Source organism: Botryllus schlosseri, chromosome 12 (assembly GCF_051294905.1).
Source record: "Botryllus schlosseri isolate E-star chromosome 12, Bs_hap1, whole genome shotgun sequence".
Lineage (NCBI taxonomy): Eukaryota > Metazoa > Chordata > Ascidiacea > Stolidobranchia > Styelidae > Botryllus > Botryllus schlosseri.
Window position 1 is genome coordinate 4,166,382 of NC_137247.1, and position 14,457 is coordinate 4,180,838.

Sequence of the window (14,457 nt, forward strand, 5' to 3'; positions counted from 1 at the left end):
CACTCTTGATTTGTTCGACTGGCCTGGTTTTACAGTAGCGTGTTGCCAGTTTCTAAACTCAAATCTCTTTTTCACATACTATTTTTGCTCTACTTGTTGCTGACAATTACCCCTGACGAGTGTCAGCCGAACATATTCCGATGTATTTTTATATGAATAACTAATCAATTGTACAGTGCAATCAATATTTTTCGTATCACACCCATTAATACCGGTAGCGCACCGAACTCTGGTCAGACTCAAAATGTCAGTTTCTCGATGGCAATTCCGACTAGTTGAATTTGTATTCCGATTGATTTTATTAATCCTGTTATTATGAATCACGCCATTTCGCTTCAGAGATGACAGGAGGGAACGCAGGACGTTGGTAATGCACAATGTACACTCGAGGAACGAATGGAGAGATTGTATTGCAAACGCAAAGTTATCGATAGGTGAGTAAGTTGTTTTTGAAGAAAACTATTGGGTGTGGCTGTGTAATTATGCTGAATATGTTTCATTCATTGCTGTGCGCAGACCCGAACAACGTAATGTCTTGGTTTACGTCGAGCAATTTGGAACCGTACAATTTATGGAGCCCGCCTCTGTTCTTGCAATCGATGGCTTGTGAGGATCAGAAAGAAGTCTTACAGGTAATGACCGTGAGCGTAGACAAGGGGGTAGTATCGGAGACAAATGCGTATTGTACTTTTAGGCAGAGTAATCTGAATATTCACTGTGGTTGACTTGATTTGGTTGTCAATCGGTCGTGTCTACCTCCCCAATTGTTATTGGGCGTAAGCATAAAAAAGTTTCAATAATTCAGGTGCAATGCATCCACACGTTTGTCACAAGCAATCAAATAACGTCGGTATGGTTGGCGTTTAGTTCCAGCAACATTGCTGCGACGGTGAACATCTACGACATGCAAGACCAGAAGTTAAAGAAGACAAGATCTATGCATGTGCGTTATAGATATCTGTGCTAATTTATAGACACTATTCAAGCATATGTCAATTTTTTTTTGTTATATACACCGACTCATGATATGCATACATACGATCTATGCATAATGCATACGATGAGTGCAACTCTGCATATACCGCTGGACAAGGAAGGTGCAGAGACAGCCTTGTAAGGCTTTATGGCTTTATAGGCATGGAAGGTTATGACTGTTGATAAGATAAATCTGGAATATACACAGAGCAATTTTCTCATTTTGTCATATTTTTCACTATACAGTAACAGTGTTTGACGTTTAGTTTGTACCGTTTCAAAGGTTGTCAGCTCAGTTCAGTGCATGGAGTGTTGGAATCCGTTCTCTACATCTCTCTCTGTCTGGCTCGGCATGGAAGGGGGAAGGTAAGCTGTTTTTTTTCTGCGACTAAATTGTTTCGGCTTTGAGAGTATACGTCCGTTGCATTTGTGGAATCACGAGACTGAAAAATGGATCTCGTATATGAATATTGAATCGTTCATATTATTATACTTGTGTCACTCTTGGCAATTGATCTTTACTTGCTCTGACCCATACGATTGTCCCTGCGAACTATCCTTACTTGAAATAAGTCACGGATATCAGTCTTATGTGCGAGTCTAAATGTGAATTTGGCATTAGAAATGTAATAACTATAATTATGATGCAAGAGGTGCATGAATATTGTATTAATGAATTTGAAAATGAATGTTTTACAGTGTACAGTGTGAATGTACTTTGGAACTTGGTATGTACGTATCAATGCATGTAGGTAGGTTAGAGTTAGGATTAAAGGCCACCAAGTTCCGAATTCATTATGCCAAAATCGGCCGTTAGCCAGGTGATCATAGCCGCCATAAACTGCCAGAGCTGTGACGCGTTCTATGATTTTCAGTCTTCACGAATACGGCACTGAATTTCCTCATCCGAGAATCTGCCAAGTCACGATACCCACCATGTCGACCGTCATGCTGTTGAAAGCCATTGAAAACCGACTATACGTGGGTCTGCTCGACGACACGATAGAAGTTTACGCCAGAAATGAAGGTAACGATTGCTCTAGCACGGAGATCGGGGCTACTCCACTTTTTTTAGCAGCTCTCATGATATCATTTACAGTCATACAAATGTTTCACGGTGTGGCTATATACAAAATACAGTACCGCTGTATTAGGAAAAGCAATAAGCGAAATATATTCCTTTTTCTGTTAATAAAATCAACAATAGTAACGTCCGTTTCTGCTCTCGCATAAAGTTAGTGCTACCACGGCAAGGGTTCTTGAACATTCTCCTGCACTGCTTACTCGAGCTGTTACATATTTTTGACTACTTAACTTGTTTGAATATCTTCTTGGAGGTGCAGAACTTCAATATACAATTGAATACCGTAAACCGGGGTAACTTTGGACAATTTTCAGCAATTCCGCTTTGTATCTCGGAAATGCTGGGGTGTAGGGGAGGCACGTTTTGTGTTTTTTAGGGGTCATGGAGCATAGATTAGAATTACCTAATCCAAAATCTTCATGGTCATAAATGAGTACCTTATTTTTGTAAATTATCCGTGTCCAAAGTTATCCCTGCATGTGGGGTAACTTTGGACAGTGTAGTTTTTTGTATGCCTTTACACTCAATTGTTTATGAAACCTCGTAAATGAGGCTTATTTGGTAAGAGTTGCTGAGAGCAGTGGCTAAAACTGAAACAAAATAGTATATGTCTGGCCTATTGCATGATTTTTACCTAATCCCCCCCCCCCAAAAAAAAAAATAGATAGGTAGTTTATGAAGGCTAATGGGCCCTTATTCATCTCTGATCTCAATTTTCCCTCATGCCTTCGCCAATTGGGACTTATAAATAACGTATGGTGATAAGGGATATCCCACTGGCAGTGCCAGCAATCGACAGCGAACTTAAACATGTTAACATGATTTATTGCCGATTTCAAATATATTGCTGTTCTTTAAAAGATACACTTTCCCTTTCCTATCTCCTCTGATGGATATATTTGTCGTAATTTACAATATCCCATATTCAGCAGGCATCTTTAGGAGTATTTTATAAGTTTTTGAAGTAGCTTACACCCGATTACAATCTCTCAGCTCATTGCCTACCCATTTTTTCATATTTTGGCAAACTCTAATTTATTAACCTTCTCATTCCATTTTAAAAAGCCATCAGGCCGGTAATAAGGAATATAGTTGACCATACACTTTGACGCAGATGAAGCAGCCACTTTCCAGAGCTCTAAATATCACGTTTTCCACTGTCCAAAGTTACCCCGTTCTGTTAAAATTTGACGGGGTAACTTTGGACATCACGTTTTCTTGTATTGATCCAAGGGTGAGCCCACTGAGATTTTTGCCATGGGTTAAGACTGCTTAGAGGTATTTGCTGCCAAGTTTTGAATCTATGAATCACATGCTATCTATGTTTGGTTGTAAGAAGTTTATTGGCCATTAATTTTGATGAAATTGACCCCCGCCATTAATTTATCAATGTTGGGTCAAGTTTATCTGGTAGTGAAATGAATCCACCTTCTATTGAGACTGCTTGTGGTACTGTTGCCACATGAAAAAGAATTGGACATCCAGCGGCAACCCTTTTCCATCAATAATCATTTAAATCTTTTACTGCTTAGTGTCCAAAGTTACCCTTAAGTCCAAAGTTACCCCGGTTTACGGTAGTAGATTCATATTGGAGGGAACCCGAACATTTTCGGTCGACACTCGCCGGGAGTAATCGTCAGCAACTAGTTGAGAATTGGAAAGAACATTGCATATCAACAATCGTATCACTTGAACTCGTACTGAACTGTTTTTTGAGGGGAATACTTAATTTTCGCTGTGTGGATTTTGTGAAGCATGCGTTTGTTTCGGGATGTGTTTGCATCACATTGTGAGTGAAATTCTTAAACAATTGGATGAAGTAGCCCCCCCCCCCCCCCCCCCTTCCACACACATTGTACTTGAAGCCTCGATTATCTGAATTTTCATGTATGAGACCTTGTATTTGGTGGTCCGATCGTTGGTATACAATGTTCTTTCCAATTCTCTACTAATCGCAGACGATCACCACTGACGAGTGCCAGCCGAAAATATTGGTGTTGATCTTGATACCAATATTTTGTGTATTGAAGTTCTGTATCTGCAAGACTTTGAATATCTGCATGTTCTACAATTTAAATATCGTTGCGACAGGAAGTAAGAGTCTCGAGCGTGTCCAGTCCATAGGAGGCGGGAGCGGCCGGCTGATATCCTTGTCCCCGTTTAATAACATGCTGTGGGCAGCCGCGGGTAATGACATCATCACCATCAATCCGCGAACCTTCAAAATCGAGAGGTAGGTCTACTTTTGATGGTCACGAGCGGACAAATTTAGTGAGAAACTATACTGGGGTTCATTTCAATATGAATATATTATTCAATAATAATTAGGGCAAGTTTTTGCAACTATTTTTACAGCTTCCGACAGCTTCCTAGATACTCAGAATATATGTACTATGATGTTTTACGCTGTTTGAAGGGATTTTATAGTGCAGCTTTTTGCAACTTTGATCAAATATTGCGTAATAACGTAAATGAGTGGTTTAAAAACGTGCTATAAACTATTCCTAGTATGTTTCTATTCTCGTTTATTTGCATAACAAAGAGCTATATCATGGGTTAGCTGCATCTCACTGTTATCTGCGACACAATGGCTTATAAGCACAAAGTTCGACTGCCCCTGCCAAGCACTACCGCGAAAATATGTGAATCGATTGATTTAGTAATTCTGTCGTTGAAATTTGAGATAGTTTCCCATTTCGCGGACGCCCAGGTGAGACCGCCGAAAATTACATTTTCACTGGATCACCTTATTCATGCTATAGATTTTGTGAAAGTCGCCGAGAGTGGATGTTTGAAGTTTGAGAACCTAGGGGGTTTAGGGTGTGTTATTTGACTTGTTTTTAGGGGGGAAGGGATTATCGCTATGCTGTTTGACTTTTTGGGGAAAAATTATTCCCGCGTTGCGTAATTTTCTTGCTGCGTAACGGCAAAAATGTAATTATGCATGTCCATGAAATGGCGAAGTATGAAATTTGACAGCTCTGCAGGAACTAGGTTATACAACCAGACTTGGACAATTAGAAAATTTTCAGCTTTTCCAAATTAGATTAGAATTATATTACTGGCAGTTCGCTCTAATTTAGTGAAATTAGACAACTAGAATTATCTAGTTGACCAAGTCTGTATGCAACGGAACCAATCGAGTATCTCATACCCTGCTAATTCAATAAAAATTATAAATGCAACTTTTCCTGCGACTTTTGTGAAAATTAGGTGCAACTTTCTCGCGATTTTAGTGCAACAAAAACTTGCCCTACTAATAACTACTGATGAAGAAATTTTATAATCTAAGTTGGAGTTAGAGTCACTGGTTGCATACTGTAAGCTGAAGCAGATTTTTGCGTACGAAGTAATCTTGAATTTTTGTATCATGCGTTTCCCAATTTGCTTTTCAATATCGTTCCCAGTTACATTTTGACCTATTTCAGCACCAGGAAGATTCTGTCCGAGAAGTGTGAGACTGTGACGCACGCCGCGTTCGTGGGCAGCGGCCTGTGGGTGGCTTTCGCGGGAGGTTGCAGCCTGCATCTCTATCACCGCGGCACGCTCGAGCAGCTACAGGACTTGGATCTGTCGACGCCGATAAGGGATTTTCTACGCGGTGAGGCGCTTTGCCGGAGGGCCTAATTTTTTTTACTGTATAATGATTAGCGATCGTCCTGTAATGATTGTTCAAGAGTGACATCGCAAAACAGAATGACATCGTATACGAAATCGGAACTATTCATGTACTGAAATGCAGGGTGCGTACTACACATGGGTACAGGCTTTTTCCCAGAATTTACATGCTATTTTAGGGGTGCGTATTATACGTGGGGGCGTACTATACTTGGAAAATTACGGTAGTTCTAGTTCTAGTTGCGTATTTTAAAAATTGGGTAGTTCTAATTGTAGTATTAGTTGCACATTTTGGAAATTCAGTCGTTCTAGTTCTAGTTGCATACTTTAAAAATTGGGTAGCCTAGTTCTAGTTCCAGTTGCGGGGTTTGAAAAGTGAGTAATTCTAGTTCTAGTTACGGATTTTGAAAATTGGGTAGTTCTAGTTCTAGTTACTTGTTTTAGAAATTGAGTGGTTCTAGTTCTAGTTACAGATATCGAAAAGCGAGTTGTTCTAGTTCTATTTATTGATTATGAAAATTGGGTGGTTCTAGTTCTAGTTCTAGTTGCTAGTTTTAGTTGCTGGTTTAAGAAATTAAGTGGTTCTACTTCTAGTTGCGGATGTCGATAAGTGAGTAGTTCTAGTTCTATTTATGGATAATGACAATTGGGTCGTTCTAGATCTAGTTGCGCTTTTTGAAAATCCAGTAGTTTGTGCAGGTCTGCTGAGCACAATGATTTCAATCTGAAGCAAGTATTAATTCCTGCAATTATAACCCCCACCCTCCCCGACAAAATCTTGGTTTTGAAGATACTTGAATGTAAAGCCTTGTTATTTCATGTTTTTTTAAGATTACGGCTGGCATACGTCTACGAAAGAACAGTGCAATATCACGTCGCTGTGGAGTGCGTATCACCATCTCATGGCCGGCACCAGCAACGGTCTTGTTTTGGTGATGCCGTTACCGAAATTACCTGGGTCGGTGCCAAAGACTACAGGTAAGTCTGTCTGTGTGAAAACCATGTTGACGAATTGTGAATACAACGCAATGTGTTTGGGGTCGGACGCAGGGTCGTACCAAGACACAAGGTTCCGAGTCACAGGTCAATTTTACTTTTATAGCTTTGAATCGCGTCAAATTGAGTCATTTTCACTTCAGCATCGAGTCTATCCCAAGTCAGTTAGTAGAGGGTCGAGTCAGAGTCATAGGGTTTTGACACGAGTCCACGTCATTATGTTAACTGTCCAGTTTTCAGTTCAATACGGTTCAATCCACTTTTATCAACTACGTTCGAGTGATATAGAATGGCTCGCATTCATAATATGGTGATTTTCCTCAGTCCTAACAGTTTCTGGCACTATTTTCCAAGTATCAGGACTGATAGACGATACACCAATAATGTGGTGACTTTACTGTTCTTTGAAGTCACAAGGAAACGCCTTTTCAGGTCCGTGCAGAATCTGCTACCACACGCTGAGAAGCCCTGTCTGCTTCCTGCGAACGTCCAACGTGGAATCGTACGACCTCGCGAGGCAGTCTTTTTTGGACGCGACCAGACCGGAGTCGAGCGACTCGCCGATCGTCAGTCCCAATTTTACGCATCACAATCCATTGAGCCGGACCTTCAGCGCCAATGGCCCTGCCGCCAGGTGTGTGGCCCGATCTAATCCTTGTTGAAATCTGTTGAAAACCTGGTCATAACCTAACCACAAATTATCTCCTAAAAATCGAAATTCATTCTAAGCGGAAATTTTGATATTAGACATCATTCATGGTTCTATTTAAGTTTCTGCAAGGCGACATCGTGTTGAATACCCCTAATTGTGATATTCGGTATCATTTGAATGAAATGCTACTTTGCTGTTTGCAAGCCTCTATTATACTGCTGAATGTCGCTTAATTCACGGAATTTAAGAAAGTTTGTTTGAAAGTCTCTGTAACTTTCACTTGTAACTGATCCAACAGGAGTCGTAGGTTAGTTTTAAACAGTTTTGTACGACGTATGTCCCCTAATGTTGTTTAAAAATCACTTTTTTTCAAATTTTACTGGCTACTTGATAAAAAAAACACTGCACGCCAAATTTGGCTCAATTCCAACCTATAGAAGCATTGCTATATAAGAAATGAGTTTATATTTATTCGATAAAAATTTTACTGGTTACCCTATGAAATTATTGGGTTGCCTGAATGAACGATGCACAACAAATTTTGCCCGACTCCAAACCGTAGAAGCGATGTTGTTGATTTAAAATCATAGTATTTACGGTGGGTAGAGTTATAATAAATAATGAAAGAATTTGCCACCGTAATTACTATTTATTTCGAATCCGAAATTTTGTACTCGAATAACTTTTTCCTCTACGGGTCGGAGTCAAGCTAAATTTTATGTGCGTCGTTTTTTCAGACATCCTAACAATTTCACGGGGTAGCCAGTAAAATTTGTAAAAAAAATTCCAATAATTTTTAATAAATAAATCCAAACGTAATTCTTTCGTAGCAATGCTTATGTTGGTTGATGTCGAGCCAAAACTGGTGTGCGGTGTTGTTTTAGGTAACCCAACAACTTTATAAAGTACCCAGTGAAATTTGAAAAAAAAAATTTGAACGCCCCTAATGTTGTCAATGTGTCTGTTATTCCAGGAAGCTCAGCGACGCGGGCTCGCCGAAGTTGCCAGACCGCAGGTCCAGACTGGGCAGCGTCTTTGGAGATTTGCACAAAGACGAATTGGCAGGCGAGGAATTTACGTCGAAACGCGCAAGCGTGTCTATGTCAAATCAGCTTGCCGCTCAGGTAAGGGAGTGTTGACACAGCTTGCAATTACGAAAGTAGATTACCTGGTAAAAGTTCTCAACTAAAACTACTTCATAAACTAATTGCTCGATAATTCGTCAGAATGTTCATTTTCTACTTTTAATTGAACTAGTTTTGATATGTCTTGTAAATTGATACTTGCAGTGCAGGATTGTGATCAAGTCACAAGCCAATCTCACTTTTGTAGTTTTGAGTCGAGTCGTTTTCAGTTCACCGCCGAGTCAAGTCCGAGTCCAAGTCATAGTGTTGTGTTGACTGTTCAGTTTTCTGTTAAAGTCTTGTTACACCCATTTTTTATAACTCTGTTTGGCGATATCGAATAGTTTGCATTCATAATATACTAATTTCCTCACTTTTAGCAGTTTCTGGTCGCATTTTCAAGTACCAGTACCAATAGACGAAATCCCAATAGTGTGGTAACTTTACTATTCTTCGAAATTACAATGAAATGTCGATCTTGGGCGTCCGAGTCTCGAGTCATGACTTGGTTTGAGTCAAAGTCGAGTCAATACAACAATTGACTCGAGTCATTCCCGTATTTTGATAAAATGACTCGAGTCATCAGACAATCGTTATCATTACGACCCTGAAAAATGGGTAGATATAATTCTAATTCTAATCTAATTCGGAAATAACTGTAGCTGCAATTCTAATTTAATTTGGAAAAGCTGTGTAGCTCTACTGTGTAGGCCTAGGCAGGGTTGTAATGACTCGAGTCATGATTCGGCTCGACTTGACTCGAGTCGAAGCTATAAAAGTGAGATTCACTCGGGATTGGGAACCTTGCGATTTGGTTACAACCTTGGCCTTGGCCAATGCGAGTGCCTGGGACAAACGCTTTGAGCTCTTTGAAATATTACGTTTTTAGGTATTTCAAAGTTCAGGCAACACTTTCCCGATAATGATTGCGTGCGGTGACAGTTATAAGTATGTCAGCTCCCGAAACTCTGACGACACAACTGATGACCTTTCGACTGTTATTTTATTATGGAAAATGGTGCTTTGAACTACACCCAACGGACGCTACGGCTATTCCACTGCTGGTTATGGTTTGCGTGGCGAAAATTAGAGATTCGTCGTTGATTTCGTTGGCAATGGAAATGACGCACGGGGAGTTTTTATCTCAAGATACACGGCTTTAAGTGAAGCGTTCTTCAGTTTGTGACGGCCTTTGAAGTGCAATCATTTCTCGAAATGAAAAATCTGACACTCGGGATGTCCCAAGCGAACTAGGCTTTGAGTATTGAGCGTTGCTCATTATGATATCGAAAGTTCTAATTCATACCTTTTACGCGTCCACAAAGAGTATAATACCAGTTCTACATCACATGAAAGTTTGTTCGGTATATTTACGACCATGCTTGCTTGATTACGCTTTGAGACAATGCTGTGACTTGATCATGCACGACTTTATAGATATTTCACTGCCACTAGAGCGCATAGAAGAGCTATTCAAAAATATCTTTTTCTTCAAATTTCACTGTCCACTTGATAAAATTGCTAGGTTGGCTAAAAAAACACTGCGCACCAAATTTGGTTCAATTCCAACCAGCAGCCGCATTGGATTTATTATACGAAAATTCAGTGTAAATTTTTTCAAAATTTTCAGTTCACCCCATGAAATTGTTAGGTTGTACACAGAAACGATGTCCACCAAGTGTGGCTCAATTCCAATCAGTCATCGCGGAGTTACTGGCGTCGAAAAATTTCGATCCTTAATAAATGAAGTGGTAACCTGGGCACCGTAAATACTATTTTATTCGAATCCAAATTTTTCGACTACAGTAACTCCGCTTCCACTGATTGGAATTGAGCCAAATTTTGTGAGCATCGTTTCTGTGTACAACCTTTTTTGAAAATTTTTTCATTTATTTTTATATAATAAATAAAAAAACTTTCTTCTCTGGTAGCAGTGCGGCTGATGGTTGGAATTGAACCCGATTTGGTGTGCAGCATTTAATTTGGCGACCTAGCAATTTTATCAAGTAGCCAGTACAATTTGAGAAAAAAATTCATTTTTGGACACTGCGTTAAGACCAGTCGAGGTTTGCGGCCTTCCGCAGCGGAGATTAGTTTCGAAACTGTAATTCTCGGTGATAAATTAAGTCTAGGTGGTAGGGAGCGTGTAATTTCAGTGCTCACCCACTACTCCTGTGTCTAGGTCTAGTCCCAACCACATAGGGATTTGACTAATGTGCAGCAAATAATTGTTCTCCCGGCAACTTAATAGTAATGTAATTAACCAGTCCATTGTGATGTCTTTCTACTAATGTCACAGTTCTCTATTATATGTCTTCGGTACTGGTCCCAGCTCTAAAGTTACTTGCGCTACTGCATCTTTTGATACCATTACGGTGTTGTTTTACGGTTATTTAAATATACTCCGACTCATGCTGGAATTTCTCTGATACTGAATGCTTTTCGCCGCAAGACAGTTACTGAAGTCACGATATTTCGGCATCTATGATGTCACAAGCCGACTGAGATCAAATCAACTACGTTCACTGCATTTCATTGTCATTTTAACTCTTATTTTTATCTCTACTTATGTTCACGAATCATGTTGAAGATGTCCGTTTGCTTTGTGCTATGTGGTCTGTAGTTTTTGCGTTGTATCTATATCTATGCTGTCGAATCATGGATACAAGCGATAGGTTCTTTAGCGTGCTGCATTGGTGCTTGAGACGTGGCCACAAGAGTTGGAGTTTTTATATTGCATTTATGACTGTATGCCAAGATTGCTTTATACAACTGTTTTATACTGTGTGGGTATGCACATTTACATTGTAACACGACGGTCTGTAACGGTACATCATGTCAGCATATTGATTTGTAATCAACGGTGGTTTTCTTCTTGATCTTCAAACACGTACGTTTTATACGACCACGAAAAATGCCAGATATGCATCTCATTGAAGATGATTTCATATTTTTGCAGCAATGCTGTGTGTTGATCACGGCTTCATACAAGTGACATTTCCACTGATAGCTTTGTACGACATGTTTCGTAAGCTGCGGTGGTACGCCCAATTAAAGTTTATGGCCTTCCATAGTAGAAAATTGCATCAAAACTATAATTCTCGGTAAATTAACACTTTAAGACAAGGATAATATAGCTTCAGTACTCAAAAATATCATACCTCACTATTCGACTTGACTATTAGAATTAATACTCGAATTATTGTGCCATGCATTAGTTGTCGGTACTAATTTGATGTAAATAACTTTTTATTACTGTATCCCGATCAGAAAGGAGGTATGGATTGATGTTAAATGTTTTATGGCGTTGTGTTAACTATTTTATGTACTGTCATTTGTTCCGCTTGGGTGTATCATAAAAATATGCTTTCATTGAATTTTGATTTTGAAAACTTTCCACTGCTAATTTGTGTCGTAATTCGGCGGTGTCGGTGATCACACAATCAAGGTGTCCTTCACTGGCGAGAGCAAATTTCTGTAATGATACGGTAGTTACTGCAGCTAGTTTTAGGTACTATTTTGTTCTTTGCTGGTCGCTATTTATTGAACTTTGCGTTTGCTACTTCTTGATTATGGCGATGCTTTTGCGGTGTGTCGATGGCAATTTTCGCGACAGTATTATTGTTTCGTCTGTTTTACCTACGTGCGGAGGTGTTGTGAGATGTTAACGCTTTGCACTTTTTGGCACTTGTTGCTTATTGCGATTGTTGCTCATTGATAAATACATTTTATCTCTCGGCGAGTGAGTTTTCTGAAGCCTGTCAGCGTTTAGCAATGTCTGATGTGCCGCAGGTTGTTCAAAAGCTTTTTAAACCAGATTCAGGGGATACACTGATTAAATTGTTAGGTAAAGCCCAGAGATGAGGAACCGACGAAGAAAGATTAACATCGTAGAAGACAAGAGATCCCAACTGGTCGTTCGGCACCCCTTTCTCTGTTCAGTGTTCATTACATCGCAATGTGTGTCTTGTATATCGCATTGTACACTGTGTAAATATCTCGGAGTTTTACTGGACTCGAACATGTCCTGGAAGAGTCATATTCAGTCCCTAGAAACTAAATTATCACCGAAGTGCGGCCTGTTCTACAGCCTTGGGCGCTTCATGCCGGCGTGGGTTCTTCTGACACTCTTCAAATCCTTAATCCAATCGAAGTTACATTATGGCATCCTCTGTTGGGGGGCTGCCAGTAAAACTGCACTCAAGCCACTGCAGAAACTACAGCATAAAGTACTCCGAATCATAGCTAGGGCCCCAAAGGGTCCTGGCTGCCCATCCAATAAGTCTCTGCTGAAGAGATTCGGCGTCCTAAACATAGAAGATATGCGGAAACTAGAAATCGCCAAGTTTATGTATCAGTTTCACTGCGGTCGTTGCCCCGAATATTTCAATGACTTCTTTACCTCTGAATCAAAAGCGCACAAGTACAACACACGCGCGTCCACGTCGTCCAAATATCATATGATCGACCGAAAAGATCATCGCTCCATCAAATATGCCGGACCTGATCTGTGGAACAGTATCCCGCCAGCCATCCGACAGTCGACGAGCATGTCCACATTCAAGTCGAAATACAAGCAATTACTACTAAATAAATACAGTCCATCCTCAAGATTACCGGACCACGACTGACCTATCGATCTCGCTTCCCGTGACATGCCGCCCTATTTCTTGTCGCATTCTTTTTCTATACTATCTTCTTTACTTTCATTCAGTGTGCATGCCTCCTCTTTACATCGCCTAGGCCAAGGTGGGTGTCAGATTCCATAGACTACTCCTTGTCGCTTCGACATCTTCCTGTCTTTTCATTGTATCGCATTTTTGTGGTGTATTGAACTGATAAAATTGCTAATAAACCAATGATGATGATGATGTGTGTGTCTTGGGCAGATAAAAATATAATCTGACGATTATTGATATTGAACGCTGTAGGCTACACCAAATTTGGCTCGATAACAACTGGTCAATGTGAATTCAAAAAAGTTTGAAAATTATGAATTTATTAATTTTACTCTCAACCCCATGAAGCTGCTAAGTTGTCTAAAAGAACGATAATAAACAATTTTTGGTCACTTCCAACCGGTAGATGTTCAGTTTCAGTTTATTATCAAAATTGCATCATTCCAAAGCACAACGAGACTGCACTGCAATGATAAGACAGGAAGGTGTCGAAACGATTTGGAGTAGTCCTTGAAATCAGGCCTAGGCGATGTAAAGACGAAGCATGCACAGTTGAACACTGAATGAAAAGTAATAAAAGATTATCGAATATGACTACACATTCGATAATAAGATAATACAAAAGCATAAGAGACCAAATGAGGTGACATGTGACGGAAGGCGAGATCGATATGTCAGGTCGTGGTCCGGTAAACTTGCGGGCCGACTAGTAGGTCAAACTATGTCTGTTTGGTTGAGATTCTGTCCTATTCTTCATCTACGTACGAGCGAGATAGTGTAATGGTTATGCGTCCTGCTTCTCGAGCGGTAGGTCGTGGGTTCGATCCCCGGCCGGGTCATACCAAAGACTCGAAAACTGGTATCCGCAGCTATCCTGCTAGGCGCTCAGCGATCACGGATAGCATGGAGGAGAAATAAAAACGGGGGCGCAGACTAGATGACCTCATGGGGCCGTATCGCAACTCCGTCGTCAAAGCATCTCGATGGTGCAGGCGAAAAAGAATATCATCTCTCTCTCTCTCTCTTTACGGACCACAACTTTTTTGTGCTCATGAAAATAAACAACGGTTATGTAAATATATTGTCCATTCGTTAGGTGTCACCCAAGATCTTGGCTTCCGACCTCTTCATATTCGTCGAGATTTACGCATGATTTTATTATAGTCTCCTATAATATGCAGGATAAATGAAATAATAACATTTACAATTCATTTAAATACAATATAATTCATATGTATTTATTAAACTTGGAAATATCTCGGACAGGACAAGTACTACGGCTGGCCGGAAGACATTTCAAATACCTGTGGCGTGGCCGTAATATCTGTT

At 40.1% G+C, this 14,457-nt stretch overlaps 1 protein-coding gene across 1 annotated transcript in view; it reads left to right on the forward strand.

Moving 5' to 3' along the window:
* LOC145452935 (rho guanine nucleotide exchange factor 10-like) overlaps positions 1-12,188 on the forward strand; it is a 35,008-nt gene extending 22,820 nt beyond the window's left edge. The window contains exons 13-23 of the mRNA XM_080331066.1: positions 340-434; positions 517-632; positions 806-943; positions 1,259-1,341; positions 1,851-2,002; positions 4,151-4,292; positions 5,488-5,660; positions 6,509-6,655; positions 7,106-7,307; positions 8,299-8,449; positions 9,339-12,188. Coding sequence (XP_080187192.1) covers positions 340-434; positions 517-632; positions 806-943; positions 1,259-1,341; positions 1,851-2,002; positions 4,151-4,292; positions 5,488-5,660; positions 6,509-6,655; positions 7,106-7,307; positions 8,299-8,449; positions 9,339-9,476 — 1,537 coding nt within the window. The 3' untranslated portion in view covers positions 9,477-12,188. The remainder of the gene's footprint in view (positions 1-339; positions 435-516; positions 633-805; positions 944-1,258; positions 1,342-1,850; positions 2,003-4,150; positions 4,293-5,487; positions 5,661-6,508; positions 6,656-7,105; positions 7,308-8,298; positions 8,450-9,338) is intronic.
* The last annotated feature ends 2,269 nt before the right edge of the window (positions 12,189-14,457 follow it).